General features: G+C 37.4%; 1 protein-coding gene across 13 annotated transcripts in view; it reads right to left on the reverse strand.

The window, feature by feature from the left end:
• The window catches only part of sugct (succinyl-CoA:glutarate-CoA transferase), a 301335-nt gene that overhangs the window by 30676 nt on the left and 251529 nt on the right, over positions 1-19130 (reverse strand). For 6 of the 13 annotated variants that reach the window (XM_073940531.1, XM_073940522.1, XM_073940523.1 and 3 more), the window contains one exon: positions 16405-17819. The exons of the other annotated variants lie outside the window; for them this stretch is intronic. In XM_073940531.1, coding sequence (XP_073796632.1) covers positions 17769-17819 — 51 coding nt within the window. In that variant the 3' untranslated portion in view covers positions 16405-17768. Of the gene's footprint in view, positions 1-16404; positions 17820-19130 lie in introns of those variants that run through there. 13 annotated transcript variants of the gene reach the window in all.

Raw genomic sequence — 19130 nt, forward strand, 5'->3', positions numbered from 1 at the left:
GACCATGTTGTTAGAGAAATTTGTCAACATTTCGACCATATATAAAGTGTGGGGGAGTTTTTTTGTTCTTGTTGATGTTTGTTTGTTTTCCTGTATTATGTAAATCTCTAAAATGATAAATAAATTTGACCATATATATCTTAATATTTTTTAACATTAATTTTTTTGCAGCTTGTTTTCATGCAAGTCCGTGACCTTTAATCAGCTCATAATCAAATACTTGAATCCTAAAAGCTATGCTCCATGATCATTTATAATAATGATAATAATTCACTTGAAGCACTCTCGGTAATACAGCATGCTTTTTCATTTTTCTGTCTTCTGCAAATCGAGGCCAGCTGTTGTGGTTTTACTATCAGATAGTGGAGAAAAGACTCAACAACAGAGGCACGTCACACCTGACCCTGGACCAGCGCTCAAATCCCGATTAACACTAAGAAAAGATCTGCTAATCCACGTCTCATCGATGCTTTTCCTGCGCGAATGACTGCAGACGGCTGGGAAAACAGGAGAGCTTTTGGTGGCAGGAGTGCTAGATTCTTACTTCAGGCATTTGAGAACATTCAGCGCATTTTATATATGTCTGTGTTTATGTGTGAAAAATTCATTCTGAACGGTTTGGGGGTTGTAGAAATCCCAGGTCATGCGATACTGATAATGAGACTGAAAACTGTCCAACACAAACATACATGTTTCATTTAGGTTGAGAAAGAGTCTTATTAAAATCATGTTTCCGTCCAATAAAGCTGCGTTTGCAACCACTGAGTCAAAGAGAACAAAATCATCACTTCCACATAAACTGGCACCAAATATTGGATAAAGAAATGAAGTTTACTGCGGTAGGAGAAGCTACAGTGGGCCTTTTTCTTCGATAATAAATGTGTTGCACCTCAGAAGACGAAACAAAATTAATATGCCGTGGCTTATTGAGGCATGAAATGCTCTTTGGGAGTGCAGACAGATGCTCAAGACAGTTCTAGAGGTAATAATAACAGTAATACTGAACCACTGTGATTGACAGACTTTGGCTGAGGGATTATAGAATGAACAAAACAGTATTTCATATGCTTTACCATGTGCTCCAAATGCTGGTTTGTCCACTAATGTCATTCTATTGCTCACATTTTTATCATTTAAAAAAAGGTAATGATTCGCACTCAATGGCTTCGTACTGTTTTTATTTTATTTAAGTATTATTATTTTTTTACATTTTATGAGTGATTAAAAGACAGACGTTTCGGCACAAAGCCTTCCTCAGTGTGACACACTGGGTGTGTAATCACTCGTAAAATGTTAAAAAAATAAAAAAGAAGAAGAAGAAAAAAAAATAAATAAATAAAAACAGTATGAAGCAATTGAGTGCGAATCATTACCTTTTTTTGAATAATAGCATCAAAATATTGACGCACCAAACCAAAGAAGTAACTTAAAAAACCGCAAGCGCGCAGGGTAAACTTCAGTAACTCTATTCACATTTTTATCAACCCATGACTTGTTAAAACAAAAACAATTTTGGTATTTATCTTCAGGAAATCCCAGAGGGCAACAATATCATGTTATATGCTGGTGTATTTACACCGCGGCCATATTTATCAATGAAAATACAAGAAAATAACATTACATTATGGCAGACACTGTAAAAAGCTCATTCCCAGCCACTAACCTTATCTGACAGGGTATTCGAGTGCATTCGAGTGTCAGAAGTGAAAGTACGTTGTGCAACTACTATACAGGAGTTATTATTAAGAATTATAGATGCCGAAATTTAGTTTTTATTTGAGCTTTTTTTTTAAAGCATGACGGCAAAATGCATGACGCCGTTATGAATAAATGAAAACATTTTTTTGTTTTATACTTTGTGCATCTCCTGACTCCCGTGTGCAGCCATGCTGCTGTTGTAAATGGTGTATTTTGGGATGGTGTACCCCTTGATTTCGAGTGTGGTCATGAAAAATCTCAGTTTTGAGGGCTATCTAGCGCTTCCCCTTAGCCCTACGCTGTCAAGCTAAATAGAATTGGGACACCCCTAAGGGGACTGGCTAAGAGGTAGAATTGAGATTGGGCCTTACTCATTCTCTATTTGTTCCAGACTTTTTGGAAACGATTTAACTTCCATAGTAATTTTTTCCCTAATATGGAAGTCGATGGCGTCCAGTTTCCAACATTCTTCAAAATATCTTCTACTTGAGGGTGAGTAAATGGGGAGTAAGTTTTCATTTTAATGTGATCTACTCCTTTAACAAGGGAACTCTTGGCACAGTATGGAGCGTTGTATGGAAACATATCATGCCTGCCACTTGGAAAAAAATAACCATTCCTTCCATTTTAAACACCTCATGCACAATTTAAGAAGCTTAACTAACCTTACACAAATTTAAAAACTTTAAACCAGTCAAAAATCAACAAATCAGTCAGGTAATTTTCCTTCCATGACTAATGTCTGATATTTGACTTGACTATGGTCTTGTTTATCATGGCGAATGAGGCTGTGGCTTGGAATTAAATGTTTCGTTTCAGTACAAAGGGTCATTTTTCTTTCATCTCGTTCAAATGTGAAAAATCAGATGTGTTGTTATTAAACGTGGCTTGGAAAACTTAGTCAAGCTTGTTTGCACTAACCTTACAACACTATCTCCTCCCAAAACCTGACAACAGATTTCACATTTCCCTTTACAGCGGGAAAACAATCAAAATAAGATTATGATAATAATAAGTTAATAGGATACAGGGATCGCATCGGTGTCTGGGCCGAATATCATCATCATCTCAGCACAGACTGTGAACTGAGCAATGCATGAAGCCAAAAGAAAAGAAAGGAATGTCTGGGAGGAAAAAATTCACAGCTTTTATTTGGCTGCAAAGTGTCTCATAAAGTATATTTTTCATCTTGATTAGAGTTCAGTGCATCACCTTCTGGATGAAGCCAAATTCCTTCTATTCAGTGTTACTGGTCAAACAGCTTATTTAGACTAATGCATTGACTAGACATGCGATAAACCAGCATAAATCAGAAGTAGACCAGCAGTAAAGCAGCATAAAATCAGCATTAAATCAGCATAAAATGCAAAAAACACGCTTATACCAGGAACAAATCAGTGTAAATCTGCAGTACACCAGCAGTAAGCCAACAAAAACAGCATTAACTAGGATAAACGTGCAGTAAATCTACACAAACCAGTAGTAAATCAGCAAAAACAGCAGTAAATCCACATAAACCAGTGTAATCAAGCAGAAAACCACCTTAAACCAACACAATTTAGCAGTAAACCAGCACAAACTAGGATAAACACACGCTAAATAAACATAATCCAGCAGTAAATCAGCATAAACCAGCACTAAACCAGTGTAAACAAGCATACATCAGGATAAACACACAGTAAATCAGAAGAAAACTGGCATAAACCAGCAGTAAACCAAGAGTAAACAAGGAACAAATCAGTGTAAATCTGCAGTACACCCGCAGTAAACCGGCAAGACACAGCATATACTAGGATAAATGCAGTGAATCAGCATTAACCAGCAGTAAACAAGCATACACCAAGATGAACAAGCAGTAAACCAGCATAAACTAGGAGTAAAACAGCATACACCAGTGTAAACCAGCATAATAATCAGCAGTAAAACTGCCATAAACCTAAACTAAACTAGCATAAACATCAGTAAACCAGCACAAACCAGTAGTAAAACAGCATGTACATCCGCCTGGAGGTATATTGGTCTTCACAAATGAGTAGAAATGTAACACTTTTTGACCCAATTTATTTATTTGTTTGTTTGTTTGTTTGTATTACTAAAGACCACAGAATACACAAGACATGTCACTCGTCAATCAGTACAGACTGATGATTCTTTAGGAGAGACTCGCAGACCAGACGTGTGCTTTTACAACAGATTATGTGGTCAACAAACACTGCAATCTCAGCAATACAGACATAAGCAATATATCCACATAAGCCTTGATATCTCTACTTTTAAATAAACTACTACACTTAAAAACAAAAGTGTTCTGGTTTTGTAATCTGTATGAAACAAACGTTGGTGTATAGTCCGTCCTATCAAACACACATCACATGACAGCAACTACAAGAACGCCAACAAACTTGTAAACAAAGAGTCCCTGGCATTTCTGGAGGAGATTCACCATCAAGCCCAAGTTGTGAAGCATTGTCCAGAGGATGATCATGTCTAACACGGCCAGATGAGGTTGGTGTTGTGATCTCACTCAAGTGCGCATGCACATTAGCTTGGACAACCTTTAAAAGGGGCGATTTTGTTTGAATCGAAAGTTTAGAAGCAAAACCTATGAGACTGATGTTACTTACCTTTATTGGTGATTCCAAATATTTAATAAAATCGCAAGCTTGACGAACAGTTTTGGAGAATTTGATGTTTCTCCATTCAGACAGAATGCCTGAGCACATTGTCCGAGAGGCATCTCAAAGATGGCCGCCGAGTAAAATGACTTGCCTTAAAGCAGGGGTGTCCAAACTCAGTCCGGGATTGCCGGTGTCCTGCAGATTTCAACTCCAACTTGCCTCAACACACCAGCATGGTTGTTTCTAGAAAGCCTATAGAGCTTGATTACAGTAGCTAGCCCATGTGTGTCTGATTGGGCTGGAACTAAACTTTGCTAGACACCGGCACTCCAGGACCGAGTTCGGACACCCCTGCCTTAAAGGGACTTTGGTATTACTTACAAATAAATCAGATTTAAGAAACAACTTCACAGCTCATGTCAATTTTAGGGTCAGGTATGTAAGTTTATACTAACCCTTAGATTCGATTATTATTTCTAAAATCTAAAAAATCTTAAATAATAAAGCATTTTCTAGACAAGTAAAAAATTGACTTGTTTTCAGAAATAATGAGTAAAAATGAAGTGAAAAATTGACATTATTTCTGAAAACAAGACAATGTGATGTTTTGAAAACTCTACAGATTAATAAAGTGCCTTTTATTGACATTTTAGTAGTTTGAGATAATATAATGTAAAAGAAGTGATATATAGATAGATACATGATATACGTTTATGTTTTTTTCTGCTGTTGAATAGGGTATATGCCGAAGCATGCTAATGGGACTTTTAATTTGCCAGTAACCTGGGTTAAGCGCTTCCGGCGAATTGAATGCCAATGCAAAATCTGGTGCGTTTAAGGTCTGTTTTCTTTAAAAATCAGCGATCTCCACTAGCTGAGTGATATCCGATTTAAAGTGGGTCTCAGATTGTACAAGAAGCACTGCATTAAATTACATTTCCCCCGCCATATCTTTATAATATGAGCATTTATTTTACCCCAGTATATTCAATGGAGCTTCTGCGCTAGCCTGCCGATTCTGACAGGCGCGTGCGAGTAAACGGCTTTTTGTCTCATTTTACGCTTGAGCAACTAAATAAATGCTACAGTTTATTTAACTGAATGTATTTTGATGACATTACAACATCGATGCTGTATAAGGAACCGTATAAAATGGAAAAAAGTTCACAATAACAGGTCACCGGAAGTGTATCAGCATGGGAACAGCACTAGCTCGGCATATACCCTATTGATCCACATGTCCTTTCTGACCTGCAAGTCAAGAGGAGATGTAAACTATCTCTCAAAAATAAATGTGAAGCCCAGAAAAGGCATTTCTCATGCGATTACCATTTAAAATTCTCCAACTCTGAGGGGGTTAAAAACAAATCACAGTGAAAGGAATTTACCAAAGCAGAGAGAGCAGGACCGGTGACAAGTGAGAAAGATGAGGGAAGGAAACGAGGGTAGTTTGAGCAAAGATAAACCTTGAAGAGCAATACCTCAAGAGCCACTGACATCAGTCTGATTACAGCATGTTTAACGTCGCGTGTTTGGAGAACTCCTTTAACTATTAGCAAAACACGACCCTTCACCTCTGCACCTTCATCAGAAACACTGACAGAGATCACATCTGACAACCAAACCACAGAAAGCTGAGATATGCAAATATATGCAAATCTCATACAGTTGAAATCAAATTAATTATAGCCCAATAATTAAATACCCCTATGAGGTCAAACAGAGCAAGGGATTTTTTTTACAGTATTTCCTATAATATATATATTTTTTTTTTTCCGGAGAATGTCTTATATTTATGTTAAATAAAATAATGGTTTGGTCATCTAACATATAAAGATAATACAATTAAATTCAAATGAGGTGTTTGAGTTCAAAGTTCTAACTAATATTTTTTACATATTTTTATTAATGTTTGGTCTTCATAAAAATGTAATTTAATCATGTTCTCCTAACATATTTATTGGCGTGTACTAATTTTTCCTTTGTGATTTTATTTTATAAGATTGATTCTAGTATATATATATATATATATATATATATATATATATATATATATATATATATATATATATATATATATATATATATATATATATATATATATATACACACATACACAAATATACACTACCGGCCAGTATGGGGTCAGTTTTTTTAGTTTTTTTTATTATTATTATTAATTTTAGTTAATAATTTAAACAAAATTATTCTATTCATCAAGGAGGCATTTATTACATGTAAAAAAAATTGTTAAATAGTTATTTATTAAATATTTATCTATAACTTATTGTATGTAGCTTCAAATAAAGTTATAACTCCAGTCATTATTGCTTTTATTACTATTACCATTAATATTAATAATAATACTACTACTACTACTACTACTAATAATAATAATAATAATAATTCATATTAGAGTTATTTCTGAAGGATCATGTGACTCTGAAGACTGAAGTAATGAAGCTGAAAATTCATATTTAAAATCACTGGAATAAATATTAAATTAAATTATAAACTACTTTTGAACAGTAATTTTATAGTGCTATAATATTTCACCGTTTTTACTGTAGTTTTGATAAAATAAATGTAGCCTTGATGAGCAGGAGAACCTTATTTTAAAACATTTAAATATTCTACTGACCCCGAACTGGACTGGTAATGTATGTGTGCGTGTGTGTGTGTACACAAATATATGTTTGTAAAGCATCCTACTAAAAATTTTACAAATAAAATTATTAATAAAATACCTGTAGGTAGGGTTTCTCATTTAAGCTGGGCGCTGTATATAATTTAATCTAATATATTTCAACATATATGTACATATTGGTTATTCTAATACTATTTTTAATTAAAAAAATATATACACACACACACACACACACACGCACGCACACACACACACAAAACAGCATTTTTTGCAATATTTCAAAATATTTTTCATATTGAGTTTAAGTCAAAGTTAATAGCCTTCCTGTTAATTTTTATTTCTTTACAACTATTGTCCAAGTGCTGTCAAAATGGAGAGATTTTATTAAACACATTTTAAACAATAGTTTTAATGACTCATTTTTAAAAACTTATTTATCTTTGTCGTGATGGCAGTACATAATATTCTACTAGATATTTTGCAGGATACACTATTAATATTCAGCTTAAAGTCTGATTTATAGGCTTAACCAGGTTTGTTCCATAGCCAATCAAAAAATAAATGAAATCTTAAGGGGGCTAATAACAATGACCTTAAAACTGTTTAAACAATAGTAAAAACTGATTTTATTCCAGCCAAACCGAAAGAAAAAAGACTTTCTGCAGAAGCAAAAATATTTTAGGAAATACTGTGAAAATTTCCCTCCTCCGTTAAACATCACTTGCAAAATATTTGAAAAATGTATAAAAATTCACATCACATTTGCTCTCAAGTGTATGTGAAGTCCTTGTCATATACGTAATCTGGATATTTTTCATTTATCAGACTTCTATATGGAGAACTACTGTTTTGGAAATCCACAACAAATAGTTCTTATACACAAATAGTTCTCATACACAAATAGTTCTCATACACAAATAGTTCTCATACACAAATAGTACTCGCACAACTACAACAATGGCAGCTCTGCACAGTTTCCGGCTAAGTGTGGAGTTCTTGCTGACATGTAAACGATTATTGCATAACGCCAGGTTGAGACGCTCGTGGGATATGATAAACATAACCCTGAGTGGCAATGCCAAGCTTTGTTTGGGTTTGACGGAGCTGAATTCAAAACACAAAGCTGGGAAAAACACAACTGTGTGAAAAGACTGATAGTGACCGTGAGCGTCCGAGATATGGCTGCAGGAGGAATGATGGACGAGAGCCTTGTTGACATGTTTGTTGGTATTTGACAGCGTTTCTCAATCCCGGCGTCCTGAAAAATCCTAAAAATCGAGTCCTCCCCTGAGAATTAGGTCCACTTAGGACTTCGAGTGATTCTATTGTTTCACGTGAATTGTAACAGGTGTAGTTTGTAGCACCTGATTATAAATATCTACTAATAATGAAATCACAGTCTAATGTACATTATGTGAAAAGCGTTATGATGACCATCATTTCACCATCATAATGTCAATTTATAAGCATCTTATATTGACCCTTTCATATACTGATGTGTAATTAAAGGCATGAGTTATACAATTGTGCATTTATCTTTCATACTGATTAGTTAGCTAATAGCATAATCACACATTTGCCATTAGCCTCCTAGCTACAAGCTAATGCAAATCTGATTAGCCACACATCAAGGTATCATGATCAGGTATCACCATTTTTAGATGAAGAAACATGAAGTGAAAATGAAAGCGATACACAAATGACCATGTAGATGAAGATTAAATAAACCTGATCAAATAAAATAAACAGATAAAATGGAAGTGTTATTAATCTTCATTAAATCCGCCTGAGTAGCATGAATGTCCACTGGTCGCACTTAAGACAAAGTGATCGATTTATCTTGCTAATACATCTCACCTCATATGTTTCTGTTAATTCTCTGAGGGAACAAGTGAAGGAATGGAAGTTCCCTGATTGGTGGGCGAGAGAGGCATATTTCAAATCGTTACCTGATTGGCTCACATCAGGTTTTATCCATCCTTGCATCATTGATTCTGTGATCAATCCCCGGTCTGTTAAGAAATGCCATGAATGTGCTTTTATCCTGGCTATCTACATCAGGCTTGACATAGCGACACACACTCAACCTGAATCAACAAATGTGCAGCGGACTAAGCCAGAAGGACTCGATTAATTTAGGTCGAGCTGCTTTTTTTTTATTTATTTTTTTTACTTATCCTGGTTTTCTTGAGTCTACTTTTGTGCAATACCCCTCAGGCATTCATCACAGACGATCCCTTGAGGTCCTAAGTGCACTTGATTTCATGGGGGCTCAATTTTTCACCACACCCATGTCTTGACATTTTATTCTACCCTGTCAGGTTATGCTCCCAACACTGTATTTGAATTGTTCTGAGGATGGGTTTTTTGGATTGAGGTGGGTTAGAGCACTATTAGAGCCTCATATCACACCAATCCACATCAACATTTAAACTAGTAGCACAGTCTTATAGCTAGCATATTTCATCATCAAAATGTGCGACTGATTTCTTTAATAGGAGGTAGGAGGTAGGAAAATATGAGTGTAAGACAAATCAACAGAACACTGGTCCTCACGCCCCACTGCTCTGCATATTTTGGGTTTCTCTCCTATTTAAAGGGCACTTGTTATGCAAAAATCACCTTTATAAGGGGTTTTAACACTGTTGTGTGGCAACAGTGTGTAAATATTAGAAGCTTCTGGTACAAATGTATTAATTTAATAAAAACATTCTCCCTTTGTACGTGTCATCACAGTGGGAAAGCCCCGCCCACTTGTGACCATCTCTTGCTCTTTAGCAAAGCACATTAGTCTTGTTTTTAAATTTGCCACTATGCTGACACACAGACATTTGTAGCTCCGCCCTCTTTTGAAAAGAGCACAATCTCAGTTGACCAAAACGTCACAATTAGGACCAAAGCCGAAAAGGGGCAGATTTAAAGGAGTTACAACACTTTAATTGTGTGGTATTTTGAGCGGAAACTTCTCAGGGGACATCAGAGACTTATTTTACATCTTGTAAAAAGGAGCATAATAGGTCCCCTTTAAACACACCTGCTTCAGATAACCCACGGTCTGCATATTTTGAATGTCTCTCTTATTTAAACACACCTGATTTAGATAAGAATCTCATTAGAAGAGCTCCATGCATGAGCTGTGTTCACAGGTCCCTACACAGTGTGTATTGTTCCCTAGTCCTTTCTCCCTATGCGAGCGCAAGAAATCTTTATTTCACGTTTTAACGTTCATTTGCAAATTTACACAACAGCATTGCCTGCAGCATGTTCCTACTAGTAAAGCGTGACAAAATATACCTCAGTAAATAAATACACTTGTTTTAGAACTTCTGACTCAACTGACGATGGGACGACTAGGAATAGCTAATAAACAGTGGGAGATGGGTACTTTCTCTAAAACATATGCCTTTATGACTATACATGAAAATAAAACTAAAGTTGAGTCCCAAAGACACACTGTTTACTTATACACTACATATACAGTTGAAGTCTATTAGCCCCCTGAATTATTAGCGCCCCTGTTTATTTTTTTCCCCAATTTCTGTTTATTGGAGGGAAGATTTTTTTAATACATTTCTAAGCATAATAGTTTTAAACACCTATTCCTAATAACTGATTTATTTTCTCTTTGTCATGATGACAGAAAATAATATTTTACTAGATATTTTCAAGACACTTCTATACAGCTAATGACATTTAAAGGTTTAACTAGGTTAATAAGTTGAACTAGGCAGGTTAGTATAATTAGGCAAGTTATTCTATAACGATGGTTTGTTCTGTATACTATCGAGAAAAAAAATAGCTTAAAGGGGCTAATAATTTTGTCCCAAAAATGTTTTTTTTTTTTTTTTTTTAAACTGCTTTTATTCTAGCCGAAATAAAACAAATAAAACTTTCACCATAAGAAAAAAATATTGTCAGTTATACTGTGAAAATGTCCTTGCTCTGTTAAACATCATTTGGGAAATATAAAATATATATATAATAATAAAATAACAAAAATCAAAAGGGGTCTAATAATTCCTACTTCAACTGTATGTGCAATTAACCTTGTACTGTACATGTTTAGCAAAAATTGCACTCTTGTGTACTATTCTATGTCATTTTGTAGTATAAATAAAGTAAGTAGTGCTTTAACACTGAATACGTGCACTTTTATATGCTCGGATGATGACTTCATTAATTTGGCAACTGCTAAACATTGCCTGCTCCTTTTTTATGACATTAAACTCTACACTACATGTTTGAGTGTATAAGTGTACTGTATATATGTGAATATTGTGTAATTTGTGACCCAACTTATACATTTAGTGTCCTAAATGACTCTAGATGCATGTTCCAATGGCTGAGCCTCCTCATGCCTGAAGAATAAGGTCAATATGCTTTCAAACTGAAATGATGGTGGAATATCATGTGGGGTTCATTTCGCCGGGGACTTATTGTCGAATTAGAGCAAACGTCTGACGTGAAAAGAGAAACACATGAAATGTGGACCGGGTTTGAGAAACGCTGGTTTTTGAGGAGGTGAGTAGACGTGGGACTGGTTTAAATCAATTTGAGGAGGTGATGTAGATGGTTAAGGTGAACTTTGCCTTATGTGAACTTGACCCCGGGGTCTCTGGGTAACTGTATAAACAGAGATGTCGAGTCTGGGCAGATTTATAGAGCCAGGGAAGCTTTTATGGATCGGGGCCTGACACTGTCCATCAGAAAGCTGGAAGATCTGTCTAAGAAACCCCAGGTGAAAAAAACACTACACTACACTAGTTTGTAGGAAATTTAACTATGGTGTTTTTGAACCATGCTACACGGTCAGCAATGCTGGGAACGCCTACAAAAATATAGCATCCGTTGTTTAATGCTGGCTTAGTAACACTGCACCAAAACAAACCACAACAGGTTGGATTGAACCTGAATTTTACTTCGTACACCTACAGGGAGGGTATTTACTGGTCAATAATAATATTTAAAAAAGCATTTTGTTCACATACAGTATTGACCATTGTCATAGTCAAGTTAACCATAACTGTGTTCCTCTAAACTTTTAGACAAATGCTTGCAAACTGTCCTTCACTTGTTCCCTTGGGGGAATCCTCCCTTTTTATAGTGTGTTCCACTTCATGAGGTGAATGAGGAAGGTCTAAATGGACCTACCCCTGATCACTGGTTTTTAAATGAGGAAGCGAGTCGGCTTTATATGTCCACTCCAGCACCTATATGTCCCAGAATGCAATGAGATTGTGATGTCACAACAGGGTAGTTCCCAAGTGCAAGGTTTAAGGCATTACACTTTAACTTGTCAAACTGTAGGGTCACACTTTTCTTTGATGGTCTGTTTGTTGCATTGCATCTACATGCCAACTAATCATCATTAGATTATAAGTAGACTGTTAGGTTGGGGTAAGTTGACGTACTTGCAAAGTTTCTTATATTCAGTTAAATGTCTGTTGAAGGAGCAGTAGCAGCTGATATTAAGCAGAAAGTCTACTAATAGTCAAATGTACCATCAAATTAAAGTGTTAACAACTGTAGTCCTCTGCTTGTAGTTGTATGTGGGTGTAGTAATACATAATGGTGAAGGGTTAAGAGGCTGGACGAGTGCTGTTATTTGCAGAATATTGCACGATTAACAGCCAATCAGATTCAAGAACCAGACAGAACTGTTGTATAAATAATGTAAAAATAACTAAGGACATTTCCAAATGATTTTCTTTTGTGTTCAACAGAAGAATCTCAAACAGATTTCATTAAGGTATCTCACTTTTGTCTCTTGGCATTTTTGTGAAATTGCCTACTTTGTTTCGAGGTTTGAACCTGATTCACCTTGTACCTGGTTGGTTTCGACATCAATGGGGAAGAAAAAGTTCCAGAAGCAGCATGGTCAGTGGGCAGACACTAATGCACTCAATTAAGATGAATTATAACGTAAGGCCTTTAGGGGTCCAAACAATATCAAAACTAAATTGCCCATAGCACAAGGCTTCCAACAAGCTGTTTTTCTTTCCCATGAGTAGGCATCAGCGTCATAATAACACAGCCCATTATGCTACTGAATCACTCGTGTATTTTGGGGACAGTCAGTGATTTAGCACACGTTTGCGGAAGTCCATTATCAGGAAAGGTGGCGAGGTGAGAAGAAAACCAGAATTAAAGGCTAAAAGTGAGTTCGGAGCCTCGGTGATGAAATGACACGGTTCCTGTGATTGGCCGCAGCATCCAGCCAACCTTTTGAAGAAGCAGCGGTCGCAGTGTTCGTTTCCGTTTCGTCGACCCTATAACACCTATTTCAGCGCTCGTGAGTCACCGCCGTAACCCGGGCTCTGATTGATCGCTGTAATGGGATTTCATACATGTGGCAAGGGGGGCTTCGGCACTCCATCATTAGCATGTTGATGAGCAGCGTTCGCTCTATTATTCACCATTGTGGAGTCAGAGCTGGAAATGAAGCTCACGGGCCAAATGATGGGACCCGTCTGAAGCAGGCGCCAGAGACAGAATTGGAAACGGTAATGACGTCAAATGGCGTAAATGAGGCCTTCTCGCTGTTCCACTCTTTGAAATATGTCACTTAGGGCACCTGTCTTCATTAGTGCCAATGACTGTTTTAATGGACTTTTTTTTCATATAATGGAATTTCGCCGTCTTGATCTAATCCTGGATGAAGCGTGACATTTAATGCCCACTGTGGCATATTTTCTCCCTGGAGTCTACATACAGCTCCCGGCTTTCTCTAATTATTATTGAAATGTCAAGTAAAGATGATTGGAATCAAATGAAGCCCATTTGAATAATTCCATCAATTTGTGGGCACAACTACCGTGTCTTAAAATGACCACCGACTGCCCTCTCAATGGAAAACTACTGCCAAATGCGTCACACTCTGTAAAGAAATGCTGGGATTGGTATACATCGATTTGTGTTGGGACAGCATAAAGGAATTAAGACAATGTTTTAGTTTTTAGAAATGTAAGTGTATTGAACATAAAACAATTAACAATTAGTTGTTGCAAAAAAAAAAAAAACACCTCATGAATTGTTTTTAGCCCATTTTATAGTAGTTTGAACAAACAGCTTTACTAACAACCTGTCCCAACCAAGGCTAAGTTTCCCAAACATAACTACGTAAGTTGCGGATGAACTACCATAGTGCAATGCATCATTTGGAAATGATCAATGTGACAAGTGTCAAGTGTTTCCAAAAACTGTAATGACTCTGTCACAGATCCATCATTTGAGCCACAATTCATTCATTCATTCATTCATTCATTCATTCATTCATTCATTCATTCATTCATTCATTCATTTTCTTTTTGGCTTAGTCCCTTTATTCATCCGTGGTCACCACAGCTGAATAAACAGCCAACTTATCCAGTGTATGTTTTACACAGCGGATGCCCTTCCAGCTGCAACCCATCATTGGGAAACATCCACACACACCCATTCACCCTCATATATTACGGACAATTTAGGTTACCCAATTCACCTATACCACATGTCTCGTGGGGAAACCTTAAGCACCCAGAGAAAATCCACGCCAACATGGGGAGAACATGCAAACTCCACACAATAATGTCAACTGACCCAGCCAAGGCTCGAACCAGCGACCTTCTTGGGATCGTGCTACCCACTGCGCCACCGTGATGCCCTTGAGCCACATTTGTTATAAGATAATATAGAAATGTCCAAGTAATCACCAAAAGTGATCTACCCAATATGAAAATGCAAAAGATATTTTTATTTTTTAAACATAGACAACAGGTCTATTTTTTTCCGCCATGCATTCTACCCATGCTACTTTTGCGATCGAAACTTTTGATTGAAACATTGGGTCTGTATTTATTTTACAAACATTATTGAGAATATTCCATATTCAGGGCCACAGCCAGCCTGGTCAAAGATGTGGTTCTTCTTCTTTTTTTTTTTAAGTGGACCTTTTTGCAGTTATTCACCTTATTTTCTATTCAATTGTGAAATTTAAATACTGCATTTCTGTGACATTTGAAGCACTATTTTCTTTAGCTGGATTAGCGTGTGGGATGGCCATCAAAACACTTTTTAATGTAGCGACCAAAGATATTTCCTAAAGATTTAGAATAAACAATAATAGTCAAAACAGTATTCAAATTCATTTTATGGGTTTTTTTCTATGGATTATTTTTAGAATTTTAATAGCAAAACAGTCAAAATAGGACAAATGACTGTGTAAAGAACAAGTTTTGGAGCTTTGTCAGTGAGTGGTGGGTCTTTCGAACCCCCCGAACCCCCCGAACCCCCCCTGGCTACGGGCCTGATTATATATTATAAAACACAATACCTTTTTCAACGGCTAACACAGTCTAATCTCATATATAAATCAGATATTTACTCCTTTATTTACACATTTTCCTTCAGCTCTGCCAACTATTCAAGCATATGTTTTACAAAGCGGTAAAACATGGGTACTGGGAAACACCCATACACTCTCGCATTCACACAAACTCATACACTACAGCCAAGTTACTTCATCCACTTCACCTATAGTGCATGTGTTTGGACTGTGGGGAAATCGGAGCACACAGAGGAAACCCACGCCAACACGGGGAGAACATGCAAACTCCACACAGAAATGCCAACTGACCCAGCAAAGACTCATGTTAAAATGTCTTAATATTAGCCAGTTTATGTACAGGAAGTATAAAAAAAATTACTTTTGGTGTCTGTTTAAACTACTTATTTAAAATGAGTTGAAACTAAATCTATTTTGTATGATGTGTGTTGGGACAACATGAAGGAATTGTGTGGAACGCCACATTTTTACAGTGTGCATCACTCTGAATAAAACTCCACCCACACCCTTCTCTGATTGGCTGTGCTTTTTGATTGGCATTGCCGTATCGGTTGCAAGCATCCAAACAGCTTGTAGCTTAAATCTTATCTCAAGGCGTCCAATTAGAATTCAGTGTGATGATCTGAGAGGATAGTTTGGCGTCAGTTTTGACAAAGTAAACAGCAGGAATGAGGTAAGCAGCAACCGTCCTCCAGGCCCTTTTGTTCAATGAAATACTCTTCTCTCCTCTCTTGTTTCTTAATCAGCGCTGTTTTGGCAGCCGCAGGACTGATCGTACATCTAAAAGCTTTGATGTGGAAGAAAACCTCTTTATTTGAGAGACCGCAGTGAACCGGTGATCAATGGCCGCCCCCCAAAACCAAGACATCGTCCTTTTGCCTTTCCCATCATCCTTAGCAGCCAGATGGCAAAGTGATAGGGTTGGAGACAGGCTGTAAATTTTCTTTTGAATTTCAGATTTGGCCAGAGTTTCAGATTTGACCAGAGCCTTGACCCGCACGCACCCTTGAGTCGTATATTACCGGCTGAACCTGTGCTTTCTTGGCCAGATCCGCAACAGATGGTTGATTTCATGAAGACCGACAGACAGAAAGACGCTCAAAATGATGAACATGAATGAAAATGGCCAAATAAAAGATATATTTAGGAATTAAATACATGCAGAAGAAAGATTAAACGATACGTTGAAATATATTTACTGCACAAAATCATAATTAGAAAAAAATAATATAATACCACAGCCTACCCGAGTATTGTTGCAGACTATGTCCATCTCTTTATGACCACAGTGTCTCCATCTCATAAAGCGTGAATCATCTCAGACTGGCTTCTTGAACATGACAATGACTTTACTGTACTCAAATGACCTCCACAGTCACCAGATCTCAATCCAATAGAGCACTATCGGGATGTGGTGTAACGGAAGATTCGCATCATGGATGTGCAGCCGACAAATCTGCAGCAACTGTGTGTTGCTATTATGTCAATATCGAGCAAAATCTCTGAGGAATATTTCCAGTACCTTGTTGAATCTCTGCCACAAAGGATTAAAGCAGTTCTGAAGGCAAAAGGGGTCCAACCCGGTACTAGTAATGCGTACCTAATAAAGTGGCCGGTGAGTGTATGCACGCCTATTTATAAATTACTATTGATGTTGTCATAGCTATTTTAATATGTACATTAACAATAAAATGCATGATTAAAATAAAAATAAAAAATACTTAAGAGATATATGAATTTCATTTTATTTATTGTTTTAATACCATTTATTTTTTTACAGGGACCATTAAACAATGCAATATGTAATTTAGCAAATATAAAACAAAGCAATAGTGAAATCCTATCAACCTTTTTACAACCAAATATTAACAAAATGGGTGAACTACAAACAACGATTCCCTCTAAACTGTCATTTCACCCATATCACTGTGTGATTTGGGTGTGGGTGAGCCATTTGTTTTGGCACCACCCTTATATTTAAGTAACATAACAACCTGTAGCTAAGGACGGATCCCAGCCTGGATGTGGGAGGACGAATCAAAACTCTGAACTCTGCTGTTCCTCAGGATGTCATCAAACTTTTTATGAAAAACGGCCATTGTTGTTCTTCAGGAAACTCGTCAGTGATGAACTCGGCTGATTGATCGCAGGTTAACCTTCATTTGCTGGATCCACACATTGACCTCGCCAGGGGTCGCTTGTCTAAAACTCGTTCATTTCCAGCTGTTTTAATTGTCTCTCCTGACAGTAAGAGGTTTCCACGCTGTAATTAAGTGTAAGATCCTCAAGACGGGCCACAGAATCACAGCGCGAGTTCCTGTCAGAGACCGCAGGTGGGTGTGAGATTAACCTCTCGCAGACCATTAAGGAAAACCATCCTGGAGAAATCTGTGTGTGTGCGTGTGGTGTCAAAGGAAATCTCCGGCGGGTGGGACCAGAGAACAGCTTGATCCTCTGTGTTAAAAATGGAAGCGTCAGTTCCTCAAGAGGAGGAAGACGTAGAGCTGTTTTCTCCATCACGTTTCATTTGTGGCTACGACAGAAGAAAAAGAAGAAGAAGAAGAAAAGAAAGCTAATGTCTGCAAGGCGTTTGAGTCAATATTAAAACTTCTGGAAAACTGCAGAAAACACCTGCTTTTGAGAGTGGAGACAAAGTGGAGGGCTCGGAGGATATTAATGTTTTTGTTGTGCTTTTTTTCAGGCTTCTGGGAAGGATATTAAGACGTCAATGGGAGACGTGTGCGCAGCCATTGGTAATGTAATCTCATTCCATTGCGAGAAAAGTAGTTTCCTTTTACACCGACACATTCTCGCTTCTCTTACAGCCTCGCGTGACCTGAACTCACAGAATACAGGAGGTAACACCCTTCACTTGTGCCTTCATGCCGAGAAACGAGACTGTAGTATAAAAAATGGAGTTTCACACAAAGCCTTCATGTTGTCCCAACATAAATTGATTAAGTTAACTTAATCACACACAGCCATGTCACCCTGCAGCCCAAGACCAGTTGCTCACTGAAGCTAAGCAGGGCTGAGCCTGGTCAGTACCTGGATGAGAGACCACTAGGGAACACTAGGTTGCTGTTGGAAGTGGTGTCAGTGAGGCCAGCAGGGGGCGCTCAACCTGTGATCTGCATCCTAATGCCCCAGTAAAAGTGAAGGGGACACTACACTGTCAGTGAGTGCCGTCTTTTGGATGAGACGTTAAACCGAGGTCCTGACTCTCTGTGGTCATTAAAAATCCCATGGCACTTCTCGTGAAAGAGCAGGGGTGTAACCCCAGTGTCCTGGCCAAAGTCCCTCTATCGACCCATACGATCATGGCCTCCCAATCATCCCCTTCCACTGAATTGGCTCTGTCTCTGCACTCCACCAATAGCTGGTGTGTGGTGAGCGCACTGGCGCCGTTGTCCTGTGGCTGCCGTCGCATCATCCAAGTGGATGCTGCACACTGGTGGTGGTATGGAGAGACCCCCCCCTCATGATTGTGAAGCCCTTTTATGTGTATGGCCATACACAATAAATGCGCTATATAAACACACATTACATTACATTACATTAACTGTTTGTACACATTTATGTGAACTGTGCATAAAACAATCAATAGGTTGCCGAAAAAACTCAAGAATTGCGTAGATTCAGCTTATTTTTAGATGAGTAGTTTAAACAAGCAGCAAACTACTGTTCTCTCATTTTAGAGAGTGTGGAATATGCACGCTGGTTTTCCACATATTTTTATCCCATTATTGATTATTTATTTAGCTAAATGTGTAAAAGCATGCTTATTCTGTTTTTATAATAATTTCAGTAATACTACTGAATAATATGCAACTGTAAAAAAGGC

The sequence above is a fragment of the Danio rerio genome, chromosome 24 (genome assembly GCF_049306965.1).
Source record: "Danio rerio strain Tuebingen ecotype United States chromosome 24, GRCz12tu, whole genome shotgun sequence".
In the NCBI taxonomy this organism is placed as follows: domain Eukaryota; kingdom Metazoa; phylum Chordata; class Actinopteri; order Cypriniformes; family Danionidae; genus Danio; species Danio rerio.